The sequence below is a fragment of the Aspergillus terreus genome, genomic scaffold (assembly GCF_000149615.1).
Source record: "Aspergillus terreus NIH2624 scaffold_15 genomic scaffold, whole genome shotgun sequence".
Lineage (NCBI taxonomy): Eukaryota > Fungi > Ascomycota > Eurotiomycetes > Eurotiales > Aspergillaceae > Aspergillus > Aspergillus terreus.
The window spans coordinates 1,152,328-1,174,109 of record NT_165938.1 but is presented as its reverse complement, the minus strand read 5'-3'; the positions used below and the strand labels follow the sequence as shown (position 1 = coordinate 1,174,109).

The window sequence follows — 21,782 nt, the reverse complement described above, 5'->3', positions numbered from 1 at the left end:
ATAAGGAGTCTGAGAAGGTAGAAAGAAAATTCTGAGCTTTAGACTTTTTCCCAACGAGAGCTATTTGTGTAAGAGATTAACTTGGATGTCGTACTCCATCATCTTGTAGAACAGCTTCAAGCTCAGACAGAATTGTACCGGCAGCTATAATTGACTCTAAATGGTCTTGAACAGTCTACGCAGTATCAATTCGAAGTGCCTTCCCGGTATTGAGTTACCGGGAATCTCCTATGCGCAAGACGTCTGGAAGGGTACGGTATATAATCAAGATGGTGACATCATTGTGTAAAAGGTTATCTAGAACCCTGCATAGAACGATGGATTTGTTCACAGTCTTGCTTTAGCGGTCTGGGCCCGCAGTCTATATGTCACTATCTCTCCGAGAACATAATTCTACCTCTATCGGAAGACTGCAACAAGTTTATCATACTTTATGACTGCTACGGCACCCTTGTTAGTTAACAACTAGTTAAGGGCAGCCCTATTAGGCAGAACCATCGGCGACATCAACCAATTGAACCCTGCAATAAAGAGATGCCCCTGAGTCGCGACTTGCCCGCTGCTCAGCCCTAGGCTCACTGATCAACGCCTGAGCCCTAAACCCGAATCCCCAATGAAGAAAGCCACGAGAAAACCCCCTACGATTGTAAAACCTGTGTATAAGTAGCTGCCTATATAAGAAATCACGCGGTATTAGCAGCAAAAATTCGCCTCTAACTCAATTTCCTATATAAATAAGCAAATGTCCCAATCGGAAAAAGCCACGCTGATCACAGATGGGACAAAGGTTGAAAAGGTGATCAAGTCTGCCGTCTATTATGATTGAACTTGTTTGCGGTATGCATTCTTCCGCTGGCGGTAACCATGCCCCCATATATATACAACCACCGCCACTGGGCTAAACAGAACCCAAATAAAGGCAATCATCATTCCAAACCACCCAATCCCAATAACATTGATCAACGGAACAGCTCCGGCCACGGCACCTGCCCCGGCCAAGCATCGAAATAGATTTCTTGCCGTGTTGACGGTAGCTGGTCGATGGGCGTGCAAGTCAATCAGTAAGGTGGACAATACACTCGATACTCCGGCAACCAAATTGGACACAAAGAAGAGCATAATAAGGGGCCCAGCGAGGTTAGTTTTAAAATTCATTACCCATCCGTAACCCGCGATCACTATAGACGCGCAGTATGTCAATGGTATGGCGATTTGTAACCGTGCCTTCTCAACTGGTATCAAATCTAGCGGCGCCTGACGGTTTTCAACAATATCCACTCCCTGCTTTCTTGCAAAGCGCCGAAAGTTCCAGTCGACGAGTGTTCCGATTGTCCATCGGGATGAGAGACTTCCTATTCCGTACGGGATATAGCACAATCCAACTTGCAACGCATTGAAGTTATACTTTTGCTCCAGTTGGGATGGAAGAGTGCTCAGCACAGCTGTGTATCCGCAGTATAGAAGAGTTGTGGAAAATATAATGAGGGCAGTTTCTCGCTCCATTGCCACTTTGATGGTGTCCAAAGGGGTTGGCCGTTGAGTTGGAGCTGGCCGCTTCCCGGTTTCAGGGTGGTTTTCATGTTCGCTGCCATCTGCCTTGTGACGAAAACATTGAATGAGAGGGATGTTCCAACGGGGAGGTGGAATGGACCCATTTCCCACCACAGCACGACAGGTCTCTGGTACAAAGACCAGCATCAAAGTTGCCATAATTCCTGCAAAAATTGCAAGGAACCAGAAGGTGCTACGCCAGTCCAGAAACTGCGTCAGAATACCACCTATGATAGGTCCAACAGCCGGACCAACTGTCACACCCAGCGTCGAATATATCATGTACCGTCCACGTTCGGCTCGTGGTACCAAGTCCGCTGCCACAGAAGTACAGATAATTGAAGCCGTACTACTGCCAAAGCTTTGCAAACACCGGAGGGTCATCAGGGCAGGGTAGCTGGTTTGTAGAGCTAGACCAATGTTCACAGCCAGATAGACAAGGAGAGAGGCGATCGATGTTGCCCGACGACCATAGGTATCTGACAAACTAGCCACGAAAAAGGGGCCTAGACCTTGCACAACCTATGAAACCAGCGGTTAGGCTCAAGGTCTAAATATATTGGCGCGTCACTAGTAGCCTACCATGAAGGCTGTGATAGTTAAATTGATGTCTGATGAGGAGACATGGAGCTCGCGTGTCATTTCATTAAGAGCCGGATAATAGATATTTGCCGAGACTGGTGACACAAATGTCACCAGGGATGTGATTGTGATGGTCCATTTTTTGTGTCGCTCTGAGAGAATAGTAAAGGGGGAGGATTGCTCATCCTTGTCCATTGTAGTCCGAAAAGTCTTGAAGAACCATGATATCTGAACTTGTCTGTCCCCTTTTAAAATCTTACGTGGACAAAGCACACGATCTCTTTCCCTAATTAACATGATCTGTTCCCTTATCCACTCTGTTGTCGATCTGGTACCCACTTTGACATCATGATCACCCTTATGAACTATTCCATAAATCATCGGCGGGGGCTCTATCTCTAAGGTACGGAGTAAGCCCGAACCAATTCGCTGGTAAATCGTCCCAGAGAATTTCTTTCGATTGTATCTTCCAACTACATAGAGGCTTCCAGTAATCAGTAACTCCGCTCTATGCCTCTTCTGCTCACGAACACCAAGTAATACTTTCTGCTGTGGAGTGGATTCCCTCCACTCCCCATTTGCAACACGGTGACAGCAACCTTGCTAAATGAGGGCAAATTCTCCCTATACGTGCTACCCCGGCTGAATTGAGCCAAACACGCTGGAACTGCAAATACGAGTACTCCTATAGTGGGGTTGTCGGGGAGATCTTATATAGCGACTATTTGACCCACAGTTTGATTTGGCGGGATCGGCTTCTCCAATAATCTAGTATAGATGCTCTCCAGGAGCTGGCTAAGCAGGCCCACTCTCCCAATCAAAGAAGGAATTTGACATAGTTCCTTTTTACTCTCCACTCTAATCCACTTTCACAAGGGTCGTCCCTGGCACTGGGTACCGAAAATGACCCCATAGTTTGCCGGCAGTTCGTCATCATCTACTGCTGAGATGCAAGATCTTGCCGGAGTGACCTAATGGAACCTGAAATATGAAAAAGCCACTGGCCGAACCTGAACACTTATAAATATTTGGTATTAAGGCTTGTACTGCATGCTTGCAATTGCCATAATACAACACCTAAAGAAACCCTCCTTAATCCTCCAAAAGCGGAGCCTCCCCGTTCCTCGCTATTGCTCGCTACCGCCTTCCTGTCCTTCCCATCGGTCTTTCGGAGTATTGTACATCGTGAAAGTCTTCCCCACCCTCTCGGTTTAATTGTCAGTGGGTCAGCAAAGGGCGGGAAACAGTGCGGTGAAGGGAGTGGCGTTCGCGAAGGCCCTCCTTGACAAAGATAGAACATTTTGACGCAACTAGATGCCACTGTATCCAGCAGCTGCTTCGGCATGCTTATTGTCTACATCCACGCGGCGGCAGTCGCTATGAGAACCAACTGTTAATGTCACCTGAGAAAAGGCACAATCTATTTAGACACAACTATCCCCTGCTCCTTCCCAAACAGGGCATTTTCACATCTAATATAATACCCATACTATTGGCCCGACTGACAGACAGAAACACTATCGCTCAAGAAAGCATATGGGTCCGGTCGTTGTTCATGCTGAATTGAAACTAGATCTAAATGCTTCAACGTTTTCCTCGCATTTCCTACTATGAAATGCCTCATGCAGACTTCCTTTCAACTCTAACAGGGGAAAGTACACTTGGTTGTAGCACCATCCCCTGAAATAGTAGCCCACTTGTCCTTGGTGCATCCATCCTCGTTAAAGTCGCGGTGCTCTGCGCTATAGTCAACGTATCCGTCTGATAAGTCCGAGTTGGTTGTGACACTACAGCACGGTTAATTTCGCCCCGAGAGTTCGTTATGCGTTATGCAGTTGTAATATTCCAAGGAGGGTACCGAGGCACGTACCAAATCCTCCACTGAAGCTGAGAGTTGTAGCAGGAATCTCTAGTAACATGGTTACATTCCGTGTCTAGAGTGTCCATCCGGCCATCGCCATAGTCCAGCGATGCGGTACAAGTGTAAGTGTTATCGCCTCCACCGATGGGGTTCTATATCGGAGATGCATGGTTAGAGTTATAGAAAACAATTGTAAGGTAGAGTAGGTAAGCTTGTTCTTGAGGGGTTATACCTGGGTTCGGGTATAACCGAGCGATAAAGTGCAGTCTGCAAGCACACTAGGTGCTATGGCGACCAGGGCAGTGAGGAGCTGGATTTGTTTGAAGGGGATCATTTTAGGTGGGTGTCCGTCTAATAAGTCAGAAATCAAGGCCGGCTGGCACTGCTTGTCTGATTGACTGAATGAAAGGGGATGTCAACGACAGCTTTATACCTCGTTCTGTGCACTTACGGAGTATACAATCCGGAGTTCGGGACGGCCCCCAGACAAGGCATACTCCATGATTCAGTCCGTGACGTAAGAATGCTGGGATTGTCCACGAGTCAAATTCTGAAATCTCATAACAAATGTTTCAGCCTCCTCAATTGACCATTGATCTTCACGAAATCCTGAACAACGAAAAGAGCCTGGTGAGGCAGTGCCGGTCGACATCGTAACCCAATTACCCAGGCGTAGGAAAGTAAACAATGCCCTAGTATAGTGTGAATTGGTCTTCGTCGAGTACGTTGCGCGTACTCTGGCGGTCGGCCCCCTAGTAAGTACCTTGTTGTAGGTCGAATTCGACTCTCCATTACTCCACTGCCATCAGCCTGCTCATGCACCTTACAGACTCCGAATCAGGGCCCAGAATAAGACCGGTAACTACTAGGCTATGCTAGCAGTAGGCAGTTCTCGTGGTCTATCCGCGCAGAAACTCCTCATCAGTGAGCTCATACCCATCAGGACTTGAACCACTGTTCAAGATGCGTAGCCGGGCAAGGCTGTTTCTGCCCACGGGGATCTGTAGGTGGGGGCTGTTATCCCCGGCAAGAACCCGACGATCGCTCCCACATAAGTCACTCGATGGATGATCTGGTTTCGACTTCCCAGCCACTACCTACATTAATCGATGATCCAAAGGAACAGTTCGGAGGGGTTAGCGCAGAGAGCTGAGGCGAAGTGCCCATGTACTGATGGCAAGTGTAGTAAGATCGGATGCATTGGTCACGACAGCCTCCACACGCGCATACCCCGCGCTGGACATATTCACAATACGCACGCTTCCCTTTTCGGCCATGTCTACCGTCTTCTGGAGCTCCACGATGAGTAAGCAATGCCTGAGGAGGAGGAGAGCCCTACACACAAGTGAATAAAGACTTGATCCCCGCCTACACCGTTTAGCATCAGAAATAACATTCACACACACCAAAAGTCGCGAATACAACTCACTGAGCCAACATGATTGCCCCACCCTGTACATTATTCAAATCGGCCAAGCCCAACGCCAGATACCGCACATTTGCATATGGATATTTAAATAATTGAATATATATTTGTATTCTATATACTACACAAATAATAATTTTTAAGTTTACCATGACTCGAAGAGAATATCCCACTCCGCAGCCTTGAACTTCGAGGCTGAGCGACTGGCAATATACACCGGGGCGCCAGGTTTCGCAAGTTCGATGCTGGTGCCGAAGCCGCTGTCGGGGGTTGAAGAAATGAGAAACTTGTCCCTAGCTGGGCGAGAACATAATTAATCGACATAGGGGAAGTGACATACAGTCCTGTGTGCCCACCCGTTACGATGGTAACTTTGCCGGCAAAATTGGGGATGAAATAATGCGAACTATTGCTCATTGCTAGACCCTGGCGCACAGTGGTTAGAAGGGTAGTGCTGCGGTGTGTCTAAATCATGTTACAGGTTGCTCTGCCCTTTTATCCTATACAAATGCATCCGCAGATGCTTCAATGTGAGCTGTGATTAAATCATGCAGTAGACTCCATCAACAACTCTCATGACGCAGTATGTTCTAGTTAGAACTACTTCAACGCATATTGAAACCTATTATGATATGTCAGCCAGTAGATACTGGAGGAACAACCCAGAATTAATATGTCGCGCAACTAAAATGTTGTACTTTTTGAGGAAAAGCAGATATGGGGTTGTCTTCTTATCCGGATGAGACAAGCAAGAACGGGGAGGAAATCTAAAAAAGTAAAAACCGGAGGACTTAGGGTGTATCTAATCTGGAATGTTTCTGAATTTGCATATTTGCTAGTCCTGAACTTTGGGGTGGCAAACAGTGTAAGGCGTGCGAAAAGTCAGGGGTGGGCTTGCTCCGCACTAGTTTATATATATTTGAGGGTAGCTAATAACAACGTCCTGCCGCCACAATTCTTCAAGGATTTCCTTGCTAAAGTGAGCTGTACACTAGCCTGCTCTTGACAATTTCGCGCGTTTTTCATTCCTACTCATTGTTCCAAAGTGATTGGGGCATTGTCCATAGCTAGAATACATACCTCAGGTATATGAAAAGACTGACATATGCAAATAACTCGATTGAAATCAACAGCCATCCAATGAATTACATTTTTCCAGTGTCCCCGACGAGTGCCACTTCTGTGCAAGGTAGTGCAATTTGCGACGGTCAGTCTTATTCGACTTGGTCCTGGGTACATGGCTGATGAGAATGAAACATTGTGGGACCATGTGGACAGGCAGGGTAGCCGTGACATCAGCTTTCATGCGCTGCACCAACCGACTAAGTGGATGGTGATGCGTGACAGGGAGGAACTTGAGCGAGTCATCAGACATAGCGGAAAGAGTAGCCTTGCTCTTGGCCAAACACAGGAAAGCCACCAGAAAGGGCTCTTTTGGATCATCCACCGCGCCAAGCACATCCACGATAACCGTGTCCCCAGGGCCCAACGACCTACGGAGGATGTGCTCAACCTCTGTGGATTCGACGCGACACCCATTGAGTTTGAGGAGGGTATCTTTTCGACCCAGATATTCCACGGCGCCGAAGTGTGTATATCTCCCTAGGTCCCCAGAACGATAGAACCTTGACGTAGCTGCACGGGATGGATGGAGGACTCTGAGCCAGCTTGGTGCCTCCGGTAGGAACCCTACATCGGGCCGCTGGCAGAGATCGTCAAGGTATCCCCGGGCCAGGTGAGGCCCTTCAATCAAAATCTCACCGACAGCGCCCACTGGCATAAGGAGATCAGGAGAATCTGGATTTGTTATCCAAATGGCCCCGCTCCCGCTGCGTCCGACAATAGCATTCTGACCGGGTTGGATTTGGTCATTATAAGCGCAGAAGGTGGCAGCCTCACCCATCCCATACTGGTTCACTAATTTCACGCGAGTGGCCCACCGAGTGAAAAGCTCGTTGGACATCGGCTCGCCACCCATGCAGACTGTTTTCAATGTTGGCACGTCACGAGGGAAAAACTGGGCGGCGATGGTGGGGGTAAGAAAAGTCATGTTAACTTGGAGAGCGTTGATGTTCTCCACGAGAGCGGAAATAGTCTTGGCCGGCGTGGGGACGCAGCAGCATCCACCAGCGGTGAGGGTGGTCAAATAGTCGTTATTGCTAATGTCAAACGCATAATCATCGAATTGCAGCACACGGCTCTGCCGACCTAGACCGAGCAATGCAATATAATCTCGAACGGCCGTGGCATACGCTCGATGCTCCTGGATGATTCCTTTTGGCTCTCCAGTACTTCCGGAAGTAAAGAGGACGAGGCAAGCATCGCTGGGTTCTGCCAGGGGGCAGACGATCTCGGTGGCCAAGGGAAGAGCATGGACCATTTCCGCTGTTATTGGAATGACTGACGAGATGAAAGGGGTGTATCTGGCCCGGTAAGTTGAAGAAACAAGCATTATTTTTGCATTCAGCCGGCGAATCACGTTCTTAAGGAAAACCGGTGGATCTGCCGCGTCGACGGAGATATACGCGGCGCCGGCTTTCAGGACGGCCAGGCGGGCGACAATTGCCCATGTAGACTTTTCGAAACAGCTGATCACATAGGTGCCTCTTCCTGCTCCCATTCTGGTCAGAAACCGTCCAAGCCGACTTGTCACATCATCCAGCTGCTTGTAGGTCAGGTCACCATCCCATGAACAGACGGCTGGAGCATCAGGGGTTAGTTGTGCATGCTGTAGTGCCATATCATGCAGCAACACATTATAGGGTGTAGATACTCTCTCAGTGTATTTTCGCACCAATTGTTGATCATGTCTTGAGCAAACATCTAACTCTCTCGGAGGTAGAAACGGAGAAGAAAGGACAGCCCGGATAGCCGTGTTGAATGTGTGCAACATACTAAGTGCAAATTCTCTAGAAGTGTCAGAGACGGAGAAAGTAAGCTTGACTTGGAGTCCGTCATCTGCCTGCGAGATATCCAGTAAGAGCCTGGAACTGGTTTGCTGCCGAATTTACGGCTTGTTAGCGAAGGAGATTCACAGACTGCGACTGATCATCAAAATACGTACTCGTATGTCAAAATTACCCTTATTAGGTCCCTCTATTGTGGAGGAAAATTCTTTCCCATAGCAAATCTTTGTGGTGAGGAACTTCCCGGGCATATCGTCGGAAGAATCGTAGCCGGCTAGTGTTTTTCGCGTCGCGTTAAGATGAACGAGAGCCATATCACGCACTAAATCTTTGATCGGGGCTTCAGGGTTTAGGCCAACAACGGGGCCATGGTGGTCTGCCCCATTTGCTAACCTTGTGACGAAGTAGACTCTGGGCTGCGAATGAAGACCTAGGCAAATGTCCAAGGCCGGAGAGAAGCAGCGTACAGTGACCATCCAACTGATATTGAGGATTGCTACAATGGTAGGGAAACATGTTCCCTTAAGGTCAAGGCAACAACCAGAATATTCCGAAGTGAAGCCACTTAGAATCTGATCTCCACTATAGGAGAGGGGAAGAGCAACAGAGTCTCGCAATGTAGCCGACGGTTTCTTGCCACTGATTTCGGGGGCACCGGAACGAGCCCATGCACGATCTGGCGTATTGGTCAAAAGGGGATCCATGATATGACATTGGCTCCGAGTGGTCATGTGTGGCAGAGGTGTGGTAAACACAAAACAATGTTGGCTGAATGCAAAGATGGGCCCAGATTCAAGTGGAAAAAACGAAGGGTAGCCGACTCTGGCCTTATGAAGGAAAGACTCTCTGCGTAACTCACCCTATATTGAAGCCTTTGTTTTACTTTACATTCCTGACGTAGCTCTAGAACTGGTGATATTGGCCTGGTGATCGAGTACCCAAGATACAGATTGCTAACTCCCGTATACGCACGTCTTGCTTACACACGTCTCGCTTGCTTCCGAAGTCGTCCCTTGCTTTACTTACTTCGGGTCTAGGCCTCGCCTTTAACTTTTCCTTTTTCTCATTCCGTCTTTCCTTATCTTTTTGCATCTCTTCTTTCTTTGCCTTGAGCACTGGAAAAGCCACCCTGGGTTCTTGTACATAACCTCACAATTCTGTCTAGAAAATAGCATTACACGAGATGAAGAGAATTTATGGATACGCGCCGGTCATTATGCGGCGGTCACCCAGTCTCGTTTTCCCAATACACATTGTGCGAGAAGGCCGGTAGTACAGGAAATTCTTAGGGTTCAAGCCATTATTTACGCCCCTCAGTATATACGTCTCATATCGTGTGATATTGCTCCTTATCCCACATACCATGCCAACTCGGCCGAACTTACGGCGTACACACTCAGGCCTGTCGCAATGAATTAGTCTAGACGTAATGATGATATTTACGTCTCCAGACTCTTGTAGGGTGACCCATTTTCTCTCAATGTACGACTTTTTACAATAGGAAACAATACACTGAGCCCCATTAGTGTTCAAGCAAACAGACTCATTGTTCTCACTTAACAACAGAAGTATAAGTGTCCGCCAACAAAGCAATCTCCTAGAGGCTTATCCTTGGTAAATCTCAGGACCTTGCTTCTTTAGGTGGTTGTTTGTACACTCATGGACCGCATAAGACTACAGATTAAATCACATGGTCTTCACCATTTCACCCAGGAAAGATTCCCAGCTTACACTCGGTGTCTAGAAGGCATGTCAGCATTACTAGCCTATTGTTCCTCACGCTCTAGATTTTGATCGACCATGCAAACCCTGAAGGGACCTCCTACAAATTAATCGACCAAATTAAGCCCTCTCCTTGCTTAAACGTCATTAGGCTTTCCTAACTCCACCGGTTCTAGAACTGAAGCCCCCATTTCTCACGCATGAGGTGTCCTATCCCAACACTCAAAGTACGAATCAAAGCAATCCTTTCTCTCCTCCAATATTCCTAAAGAAACCAAGATCTAGGTATATTGGGCATATACATAGGCATTTAGATACCTTGGATAGTGGATATTCCCTTCGCATCAGGAAGCAAAACATGTTGTTTGCAACATAACTGCACTAGCCCCCTTTTTCTTAGCTTCTGCGGCGATATTTACTGTGAAACAGATCTAAAAAAGAGCCGCCTCCAATATCTGATTCCGAGAATCTACACATACAGCAAAGGCAAGCGAAGCCTGAGTATGTATGCCTTGTCAGCCAGCCATCAGTACCATATCACTTGGGCAGAGTGGGCGCTATAGCATCCATATGAAGCTTGCTGCATGCGCTTATTACAATTTCAAAGCAATTGAACTTTTCTATGATGATCTCGATGCGCTGGCACGGTCCATGTCCGCCCAGCCAACACGCGATGATCTTCTCATGGCCGCGCGGGAAATACGGGCAATCTGTGACTCGTTGCAAATTCGCGTCCTGAGCTTGCAGCCGCTTCAATTTTATAAGGGCCTGGTTGATAGACGAGAGCGTGACCGCATTGCCTACGAGGTCGTTCCTTTGTGGATGGACATCCTAGACATTGTTGGAGGTGACACCATCTTGATTGCGTTTAACTATCTCCCGGAGGATCCCACTGCCGGCTACTCTCCGATAGCCAATGATTTTGAGGTTATAGCTGGGGACCTACGCCTGCTGACCACCATGGGTGCTGCTCGATTCCCGCCTGTCAAGTTTGAATATGAAGCCTTCGCCTGGGGTACATACATCAATACCTGGGAGGCTTCCTGGGACATTGTACAACGGGTGGATCGGCCCAATTTCGGGTTGGCCATTGTTACCTTTAATATTACCGGTATGGTGTATGCTGATCCGAGTGTTGCGGGCGGCCGAAACGGTCCTCAAGCTGTAGCCAACCTGCACCAATCTTTCCAACGCTTAGCAACGAAACTGAATCTGGAAAAGCTCTTCGTCGTACAAATGGCGGATGCAGAGAAACTGTCCGAGGCACTTAAGCCGGGTTACCCCTTTTATGTGCCCGGGCAACCCTCTCGGATGAGTTGGTCTCGCGCAGCTCGACAGTTCCTCTGTGAGGAGGACCGTGGCGGCTATCTCCCAGTATTAGACGTGCTGCGTACGGTCGTCAACATGGGGTGGTCTGGATGGCTGGCGTACGAAGTTTTCTCGTGAACCCTGGCTGGTCCAGAATTCAATACTCCCAAGTTGCATGCGGAGCGAGCATCCCTGTCGTGGTCAAAGGTGGCGGCCTTCCTTAGACTTCCCGAGCCTGAAATTAAGGGCAAAGCACACAAAGGCCATACAGACGCTGCGATTCAATGGAGAGAATGTTGAGCGTTCAGGAAAGTATGATAACAGACATCATAACTGGTTTTAGTAGGTACTATCCTTACCGTTCTCGAACTTTACTTAATGATTCAGGCGCTTTGCTATCCACATCCCTGATGGCGATTTGACTCTTTGCGGGGAAGCTCGATTTATAAATGCTTTTCCTCCTATTGCTTTACCAACAGGCTCAGCAAATAGAGATGGGTAAGTCCTTTTCTCGCATGCAGTCAGCAACTACAGGATCCAGTTTAAGGGAAGCTCCTTGCGTAGTATTCCCACACAAAGCAAAACAAAAGAGACATATAATGTAGCCTGACATGTACTATGCAAGTTCTTTCGGTCATGCCCTCATTTTGCGGCGTAAGGGACCAGGTCAGTCGGACTTAGTATGATATGGCAGCCAAACTTTAGGTGCTCGTACGACGCAGGTGACCAGGCTCCAGAGTGTTCATGAAAACTCCTATGCATGAATCTGTCAGGTGCGGAAAGATAAATTGATCTGGATCACCCCCTCAGCAAGTGAATATCGGAGTCGTTGAGTCCATCCCTTGCCGCGGATATAGCTCTTTACATCCGAAAGAGCCGTCAGTCACCAATTACTCTGTGGGACGTAAGTAGATTACGGCTGACCCCATCGAAGTTTATTACAACACGTGCTCTGGCGGTATTCTAGAAGGATTTCCTATAATACTTTTGCTCTTGCCCAGACTTGGTCTTAAATATACGAAATACTGCGAAATTAAGTTAGACGCGAATTTTTGCTGTTAATACTACGTAATTTCTTATATAGGCAGCTATTTATAAAGGGTTTTCTTATAGCTTACTTTATTAGGGATTCAACTTTAGAGCTTAGATATTAATTAGTAAATCTAGGGCTGAGCAGTAAATAAGTCGCGACTTACTAGTATCTCTTTATTACAGGGCTTGTTTAATTGTTATCGTCGAAGGTTCTGCCTAGTAAGGCCGCGCTTAACTAGTTATTAATTAATAAGAATACTGTAGTAGTTATTAAATTTAATAAATATTTTATAGTTTTCCGATAGAGGTAGAATTATATTCTTAGAAAATTAGTAAAATATAGGCTACAGATCTAGAGTTACTAGACTTTACTTCGACAACTAGATAGAGAGTCAGAGACGATTATGAAATAAAACTAAGATTGACTAAAATAGCTTTATATGTACTACTTAATACTTAGCTACTAATATATTAGAATAAAAGAAAGGAAAAAAAAAATCTATGTAATATTAACTACTAATGTGGCAGACTAGTTTTGGATGGAGGAGGAAGATGCCGCCGAAGCGGGAACTATCTAAGTAGGACTAACTGTCATGTGACAGGCGGGCTGGGGCCCGTCCTTTATGTGTATGTCACAACTAACCTGCGTTAACCTAGTTTTTACGAAAACCGCGTTGCTTTAGAGCGAATCAAGGAGTTGCCAACGCCTAATAGACTGGATTTATTTAAGAGAGTAGCGCCCTATGCCAACTACAGCTAATGCTAGTAGTATAATAGTTTACAGTAAAGCGTCGTCTAATTATTCTTCTCATGAAGGAGTTCGCGGTTACCGCCTTCAACGAAGTTTCCTAAGGTAACCTGGATAACAGACCACCGTCACTCGGATTGTGGCTTTAAAGCCCCTCAGTCCATTCATTTTACCCATATTTCAGCCAATACCTGAGTGCTGACTCCTCCAGATTAGTGATGACTTATAAGCCTAGCCAATGATAGCAATTCGTGCTCAAGGTATGGCAGAGCTAGCAAAGACTTGTGGCATCTGCTTGGCTTAGAACCCAGTGGCAGCCTCAGTTCATGCGGCTTAATAGTGATAAACAGAAGGCTACTTATCTAAGCTTAGGGTGTGTGTTGCAGTAAACTTGCACTAGACTCGAATGGATCTCCCCCAAACTTGGATCGAATGCAAGTCTACTGTTGCGCAGGCATTGAAACTGGTCATAAGAAGTAGTGCCACCGTAATGCAGTAATTTCTACTAGAATAATTATATTAGAGTAAACAGTCCCCATAGACCAAAATATTAAAATAGCCTAAGACATTCTGCTTCGATTTGATTCAGTAACGCTGAGATATCTTTCCTAGCTTGCGTGCGGCCAGAATCACATCCGGGTAGCTTGGTTGGTTGTAGATTACGTTATGTTCATTGCAGGCTGATGGTCTTTTACATCACACGATAATATCCAGAATTAACATCCTTTAGAAATGAACAGCAACTAATCCAGTAGCATAAATACACTTTTGATCTGGGAGCATGGGAATGCCCATAGGTCGAGGAATGGCAGAATCGGGAACTTTACAGAAGCAGCATGGAGGAACAAAATAATTCGCCTATTGCTCCACATAGAAGGTCCTTGTCTTCTTCTTTCACTATTCCTTAATCATCATCCACAAAAGCTGACGCCTATTATAGACATTAGTGACTTGTTCAGGAGCTAGATTTTGGGTAAAATTTCACCCTGTGGCATCTGTCATGGCCATCCGCGGTATGCTTGCATCCCGCCTCGCAGTATTCTTCAAACGTAATAGCATTATGCTTGTTGCAGGTAAAGACACAGCCTTCTGGATATTCCAAGGCGTAAATTGGATGGTCCCTCTTAGCCTCAATAGCTTCCAAAAGTTTTTCCTTTGCAAAACCTGCACAACACTTCCTGGTTAGCTTTGTTTTAGGTGCAATGAGGGTGGAAATTGCGATACCGTGCTGGTTCAATAATGTCCTACCGCAATATACAAATGATACAGTGCACTGGCTACCAGCAAGTACTTGCTGGTCCGATATGGCATCAGGGAGACAGACTCCTACCACCGTGGAAGCCAGCGTACAGAATAATGGCAAAGAGATATACATTGATAAACAATAACTGCTCTGCTTGGGATTCTTAACAGGTCCGGAAAATGGATATTGGCATCGCTATGTTATAGCGTGCCTGTAGCCGATTTTGCTCTCTTTATATCTAGGGTATGTGGCGGCGACAGTTCTAGATACTATTGAACCATGTAACAATTACATGGTGATGACATATGATTTTACCACGCTGAAGAAGTGTAAAAGCCTTCATTTGAATCTAGAACATGGTTAATATGCCGTCTTCGGTGTAGGGCTGTTTTAGAATGTAACAACGTCGTTTTCAGTAAAAGCCTCCGGAATTGCTGTTGCACAAAGCCAGAAAAAAAGTTAGCAACATCGTCATTAATGGTCATAGATAGTAAAATTTTCATTACTCTTTCCGGCCTCTCTTCTAGAAAGTATGTTATGCAGATCTTTGTAGGATTTCAGGCCGTAGAAGCCAACTATGCTTTGCAATATGTATAGGATAAAGACAAAGCAGGACAGCCGATATTATCTCAAGAGGCCACTAAAACAGGGAGCACCATTAATATAGGGCACACGTAGAATAGCTGAAATAACTAGTTATAAAAAGTACCTGTGCACCTATCTCCGGCTTCTTTTTTCAAACATCCCCTTTTGCAGTATTCCAGGCACTCAATTGACCCATACTCATGGCATTTGAACAAGACCTGATAAGGGTCTGAGTCCCATTTGTCTGGGCAACTAGGATTTGCATATATCGCGTCAACAAGCTCATCTCTGTCTGCTATGCCTTCCGGTAAAGCCGAGTTAGCTAAGACCATCGGCGTATACTCTTCACACGTACCCTCGTTTTCCAGGTGCCATCCACAGTAGATATGTCCTTTTTGGCATCTGCCTGACATGAGGGATAGAACCGACAGCAAACTGACAACAAATTTAAAATAATGCATTAGTTCGAGTAGTAGAAGCTTTCTGAGTGTTATAGTGTATTCTACAGGGAGTAGCTTTCAGCAATTGTCAAGGCTCTTATATAGCTAGGTTTTATCATATCACTTAGTTAATACTATCATTCACTTACGTTTTCTAGGCTTTTAAAGTTTATATGATGCAATTATAGACCGTAGTATAACATTCACTAATGGTATTATATTATTTAATTTGCTATCTGTTATTAGACCAGGAATATGTAACAGCGGCTAAGCGAGGAAGTAAAGGGACGGCGTCACTTGCAACATTCCTTCTACACTAACTTATAAATCTTCGAATTTAAAGAACTCCAGCTTAGTCAATATGTGGGTCTACCCACCGTAGCTCTAGCATATTTATCTTATAATGCAGAAGAAGCTTAGTTATTGTTATGCTCAGCTGGAAACTAAGAAGTTAATCTAATGTTCATCTTGTAGAAAATCCTCTAATTTTCATGATGAGAATAAGACTAACTAAGCTTGATCTGTAGCACAAAACGCCTTGACACTTATTAGTATATTGATTATGCCTAGACAATTCAGTACGCTAAATACTACCGCAAGCAGCAGTGGTGATAGAAGTCCTAATTACAATGATAAAATACACTGCTATAGATATCCGTATATTGGCTGAATGTAGATAACCGGATCATGGAATGAGGTAGTGTTACTGAAAGCAGGAGAAATGATGTAACTTATTTCTATAATATAACACTAATAATAAATATCTAAGTATTTCTATATTACTTATCTAGCAAATAGATCTTAAACTTTCAGATCAATGACTCTAGATTATAGTCCTTGTAGATACAGATTGAGTCTATGATAAATTTGTGTAACAATGATAGGATAGACTAGAGTGGGCAATGGCCAGGTGAGGGGAGGTTAAGGACCTCCAGCATAACCTGACCGCAGGTTAACGGTGAGGTTAAGTACCTTATTTTTACCTGACCGCGGTATAAAAAAAAGAGGTTAGGTTAACCTGATTAACCGTTCTTGGCGCTAAAAGCAATATGCCTTGCCCTAATTAGGCCTAGTCCGGTTAAGGTTCCGGTCAGGTTAACCGCATTAACCTCACCGTTTCTAACCAACCTTCTAAAAATCTATAATAGAAGCGTTATTTAATTTTTAAAAAAAATATTAAAAATAAATAACTATATCTCTTATTCAAATTATCTTTATAAAAATACCTAGACTCTAGTGTGGCTGGCAGAATTCTCATTTTTCTATAAAAGTTGGTGTTACCCAGAGATACGGCATGGAAATATATATTAATACATACCTTGTTTCCCATTACCAGCATTAATAGTAGATTTTGGAGATTATCTCTATTGTAGCCATTATATTAATCATTTAGAGCAATAGTATCCTTATCTACATCTTTATTATCAACAGAAATGCTATATTTCTTATAAAATATTCCTTATTTCTAGTGTTCTTATAGTAATAGACACTGATGGTAGCCAGATTATCACGGGTTCTATCCCAACCACCACTAACCTTTATTAGATCTATCATATTTTGGTAGTAACACGACGCGTTCTCTTTGTCAACCCACCAACATCATGTCTTCTAAAAATTTCTCTTTTCTATCTTCCAGTGTCCATGCCATTAATGAAGCCTTGCTATTCATTATGGCACACCAATCCTACCCCCTCGATCTATGTTCACAAGATACTATTGCACCATCCTCCTCTATCTCCCAAGTCTTTACTGATGGCGATAATCAGACAGAGGTTAATACCTGTTCTATTTTCTCTCCACCCCCTGAGCTTGATTCTCTGCGTCTCTCCAAAGGCCGCAAAATTATTCAGTATCCGACCGAGCAAGAAAAGATTCATATCTTTGAAGAATGGTGGAATACTACTACCTGGGCCGAGAAACGGAGAGAAGCCAAAAAGCCATTAGTTCGATTCAATCCTAAAAGACACTCATCTGTATGGGACAAATTCCACGAAGGCGCCCAATTCCCGGATGGGACCCCCTATGTCTTTTGTGTCTCATGTTCTCATCTGCTCCAACATCCGTCAACAGAGCACACTGGGACTAGTTCAATGGCCTATCATGTCCGAAAAGGCTGCCCTAAGAAGTCGTCTTCGGTGCCTTCCAAACGAACAGTAGCTCAGATGCTAAGTGAAAAACCGGTAGGGTGTCTGTCCTTCTTCTATTTATCTTATACTAAGAGCTTCGATTTCTTAGGGCCCGACAACCATCTACACCGAACAAGAATTCCTTGACCAAGTCCTGCGATTTATCGTTGCCTGCCGTCTACCTTTTCGAACTGTCGAGCATGTCCAATTTAAACGAATGATCAATCTCGCCGCTGCCGGATCATCTCGCAGACCGCACATTCCGAATCGAAAGCAAATCCAGGAACGATTAATCGAGTTATCGGATGAAATCCACACACAGCTACTCTCACGGTTCCCGGCGACCGGCAGAATGTCAATTGCACTTGACTGTTGGACAAGCCCGGATCAGAAAGCATTTCTTGCACTTACTGGCTATTTCTTGACGGACGATCTAGATTATCATGAGATTATTCTGGGCTTCCGACCGGTATCCGGTTCGCATACAGGTGAAACCCTTGCTGCCATTGTTCTGTCGGTTCTTCATAAGCATAATCTATGCCATCGTCTACTAGGGGTGACAACCGACAACGCGAGCAACAACAGTACTATGTTCTCCTCCCTTACAGAGCAACTTCGCGATGAACTTGATACGAATATCCAGATTCAGGATACTATCGCCGACCCGGAGCTTTCCAAAATCCTTCGGAATCAGCATCACATCCCATGTCTTGCTCATGTTATCCAACTCTGTGTTACCTCCTTTATGAATAAATTGCGGATCGCAGCGGAGAATGACACTGTCTCCTACATATGGGAGAACAGCGATGAAACGCTCAAAGCGTCTGGTAGTATTTCACGAGCCATTGAAAAGGTATGTACGCCAGCTGGCCGAGATTTCGGTCATAACCGAGAAGGTTGCTCAGATCTAGCTACCTAGGAGGATGCTGAGGAAGGCTTCCTCAGCTTCCTTTCGGTCATAACCGAGAAGGTTGCTTAGATCTAGCTACCTAGGAGGATGCTGAGGAAGGCTTCCTCAGCTTCCTTTCGGTTATGACCGAAAAGGTTGCTTAGATCTAGCTATCTAGGGGGATGCTGAGGAAGCCTTCCTCAACCTCCTCCTAGATAGCTCAAACAAGTGTCCAGCATTTACTAATATCTATTATGTCCCTAGATTCGAAAAATCACTAAATTCGTGAACGCTAGCCCTCAACGTCGTGAAAGATTTCAACTTACTCAGCGTCTGGAATCTGGATCTGTATACTATCTTCTTCTCGACTGCAAAACCCGCTGGAACTCTTCCTACCTGATGATTCGACGCGCACTGAAGCTCCGCCAACCAATCGAGAGCTTTATCCAGCACTGGGATAGTCAGAAGCTTGACTACCTGCGGCCTACACCGGTAGAATGGAAACAGTTGGAATATCTTCTGGAGCTTCTATATCCGTTTTACATCTTCACGTCCTGCCTCTCGGAGAACACCGGCCCTACCGTCCATAGGGTATATGATATCTACAACGATCTGTTCGACCATCTGGATCTTGCCATCAATCGTCTTCGGAACAAACGAGCCTCGTGGAAACAACAGATTCTTGAAGGCTTAGAAGAAGCCCACAAGAAACTCCGGAAATACTATCGGCGAACATACCAAGCAGAGGGTTATATCTATGCTATTGCAACGATTCTTGATCCTACCTCCAAGCTTGAGAAGTTCAAAACAGCTACGTGGCTGGACGATGACACTGATTGGTATCAAAAATATCGCACTGTTTTTGAGAAGGTGTTCCACTTCTACCGCAGTCAGAATCCAAGTGTCAACACGCCATCGACTGTTTCAGACCCATTATCTGGACTGAACAAGGCATTTTACCATCTCTCGAAACGACGAAGACTTGCCACTTCATCAGAGACCTTTGAGGAGCTTAAGGCCTATCTTGATATAGAAGGTAAGTCGTACTTTGAATAGGCCTACACTCTGCTTACTGTCGATAAGGCACTACTGGTCAAACTGATATTATTGCCTACTGGAAATCTCGTCGCAACCAGTTCCCGATCCTCTACTCTATGGCAAGAGACTTCCTTACGGTCGCAACCAACGGTGTCAGTGTTGAACGCCTCTTCAACAGCTCCCGAGATATCTGTCACTATCGCCGGAGTCGGTTATATCCCGATACTATTGAGGCGATTATGCTGCAGATGTGTACCGATCGCTTTACCATCAATGAGGAATATCAGCAGATTCTTGATGAGGTTGACCCCGACTCCATTGTCTTTGTACACAAGGAAGAAGACGATGATACAACCGAAGCGCCTTTGTATATTAGTGACAATGAGGATATGGATGATATGGATGAGGATCCGGAGGATGGATTGTTGCCAGAACCTCCGCATACTACCCGGACTGTTAAAGAGACACGATCCCTTCGACATCATAAACGACGCCCGGGACAGTATAAAGAATAGAGAGTAGATAATAGATATTTTTTTTTTAACGTGTCCTCGAAGCAGAATATTTCGATCAGTTTATTCTAAGTAGTAAATTACATCACGGGATCACAAGAGTATTAATACCGAAATAAAAAAATACAGTAAACCATGAAGGTAATCAAGATGTATTAATTACCGTTTAACCTGCGGTTAGTACCCTCACCGGATTAACCTCCCCTACCTCACCGGCCGGTTAATCCGGTGAGGTAGAACCTTTACCTTTAACCTGATTGTACCGGTCCGGTTATTGGGTTCTTTATACCTTAACCTAACCTGGCCGGTTATGGTCAGGTTATGGTGAGGTACAACGGTGAGGTTAACCCACTCTAGGATAGACTATGTAATATTAACTAGAGTTAGTTAGGTATTTGATACTGCGAATTATAGACCAATACTTTTACGGAAGAATCCGGATGCAGGAAAAGCAGGTTTTTATTATTTCTATATTAGGGATATATAGCACTCGGAGTCTGGTGTATAATGACACAGGCTAATACTCAGATTACCAAAAGCCAATACAGTAAGTTATTCGGTCATTTTTAAAGAAACAGTTCTAGGATGGAAAATACAGAGTATTAATAAGTATAACTATATAGAATCCTTAAAAACATATTAAAATTATTTGATAAGATAGATAGGGGTTCCAGGTTGGATTCGCAGCGGGTTCTGGGTTTTACGGGTTCCCCGATCAACTCTAGACTTCTAGACTTGTGCCAGCGGCAACTATCATTTTAACCAGTAGAGTCCTACGTATAATCAATCTTACAACTCTGAGATGTAACATAACTAAAGTACAGATGCAAGCAGAGCCTTTATTAATGCTCGGAACTGATGAGGTAGCTTAGACTTGACACATGCAGGATAAGTGATTCGCGCGACCAAAGTTAATGGGTAAGTCATCCGCAACGACTTTTTAAATTCTTCTGTTCTAGGATAGTTTTGGATAAAAGTATAACTTTAGGCTAGATCCATGGTTATATAAGTGTGTCTACGGCCCCTTCTCCGCAGCCATCATGACCACTGTATAGTCACGTTTCCATGGAAGGGGGTTGTCGTTCCGAAATGTGGTGAGGAGGTATCGTAGGGTGGTGAGGTTTTTTCCCGTCCATGGCGGCTTTAAGCAGTTCGGCATGGGGGTATGTTGGTGGCTGTTGCTGCTGGCGGGCCGAGTCTGGTAGGTAAGGTGCCAGTGGCACAGGCTTCGCGAAGGTCTGGTTGTGAGGACATAATTGTGGATGGTTTAGAGGAGTGAAGGGGTTAGACAAAGGACGTAATTGACAAGGTATGTTCGGAGAGTTATCTCGGCCCGATGGAAGGTACGGACCTTATATATACGGAGTATATTCCGTGCTAAGCAGTAGAAGTGGGGCTAAATTCCGCCCTTAACTCGCCAGATACAGCAGAGACTAGAGAGTATACAACTGGCTCCACCGTTGACCAATTATCCTACTCTGGATCAGTTTTCGCAGGTCACTACCAGACCTACCTTTTATAAATATATATTTATAGTTTAATCTACTAAACCAGAATCAGAGGCTTGGATAGAAGGGTCTAAAATTATAGCGGGAGTGGTTATATTACAGTATGGGTATGCAAGCATGGGAATGCGATTACGCCTATATATATTACCTAGGTACACTGACCGAGAAAGAATAAACAACGTAATAATATATTTAGAATTGTCGGCTCCAGAGTCTCTATAATTCATGTAGCACCACGTTGGCTTTATTTAAATACCAAACGTTGACAAGACTTGGAATGCAGACATATAGACCCTTAAAAGCCG

The 21,782-nt window shown here is 45.1% G+C and overlaps 5 protein-coding genes across 5 annotated transcripts; 2 read left to right on the top strand and 3 right to left on the bottom strand.

The window, feature by feature from the left end:
- Positions 1–816: 816 nt before the first annotated feature.
- On the bottom strand, positions 817–2,328 carry ATEG_09904 (uncharacterized protein; the record flags this gene model as incomplete). Its single annotated transcript, XM_001218525.1, has 2 exons — positions 817–2,073; positions 2,134–2,328. The coding sequence occupies 2 exons, from the start codon at positions 2,326–2,328 to the stop codon at positions 817–819; spliced, it is 1,452 nt and encodes a 483-aa protein (XP_001218526.1).
- Positions 2,329–3,775: 1,447 nt separating this feature from the next.
- On the bottom strand, positions 3,776–4,328 carry ATEG_09903 (uncharacterized protein; the record flags this gene model as incomplete). The annotated part of the gene is made up of 3 exons (XM_001218524.1): positions 3,776–3,920; positions 4,004–4,146; positions 4,227–4,328. 3 exons carry the CDS (start codon positions 4,326–4,328, stop codon positions 3,776–3,778), a joined length of 390 nt encoding a protein of 129 aa, XP_001218525.1.
- Positions 4,329–6,546: 2,218 nt separating this feature from the next.
- Positions 6,547–9,030, bottom strand: ATEG_09902 (putative NRPS-like enzyme; the record flags this gene model as incomplete). The annotated part of the gene is made up of 3 exons (XM_001218523.1): positions 6,547–8,120; positions 8,316–8,418; positions 8,485–9,030. The coding sequence occupies 3 exons, from the start codon at positions 9,028–9,030 to the stop codon at positions 6,547–6,549; spliced, it is 2,223 nt and encodes a 740-aa protein (XP_001218524.1).
- Positions 9,031–10,618: 1,588 nt separating this feature from the next.
- Positions 10,619–12,772, top strand: ATEG_09901 (sugar phosphate isomerase/epimerase family protein; the record flags this gene model as incomplete). Its single annotated transcript, XM_001218522.1, has 6 exons — positions 10,619–11,475; positions 11,744–11,854; positions 11,982–12,022; positions 12,214–12,260; positions 12,683–12,695; positions 12,732–12,772. 6 exons carry the CDS (start codon positions 10,619–10,621, stop codon positions 12,770–12,772), a joined length of 1,110 nt encoding a protein of 369 aa, XP_001218523.1.
- Positions 12,773–17,005: 4,233 nt separating this feature from the next.
- On the top strand, positions 17,006–19,972 carry ATEG_09900 (uncharacterized protein; the record flags this gene model as incomplete). The annotated part of the gene is made up of 5 exons (XM_001218521.1): positions 17,006–17,584; positions 17,640–18,383; positions 18,524–18,574; positions 18,684–19,455; positions 19,503–19,972. 5 exons carry the CDS (start codon positions 17,006–17,008, stop codon positions 19,970–19,972), a joined length of 2,616 nt encoding a protein of 871 aa, XP_001218522.1.
- Positions 19,973–21,782: the final 1,810 nt, after the last annotated feature.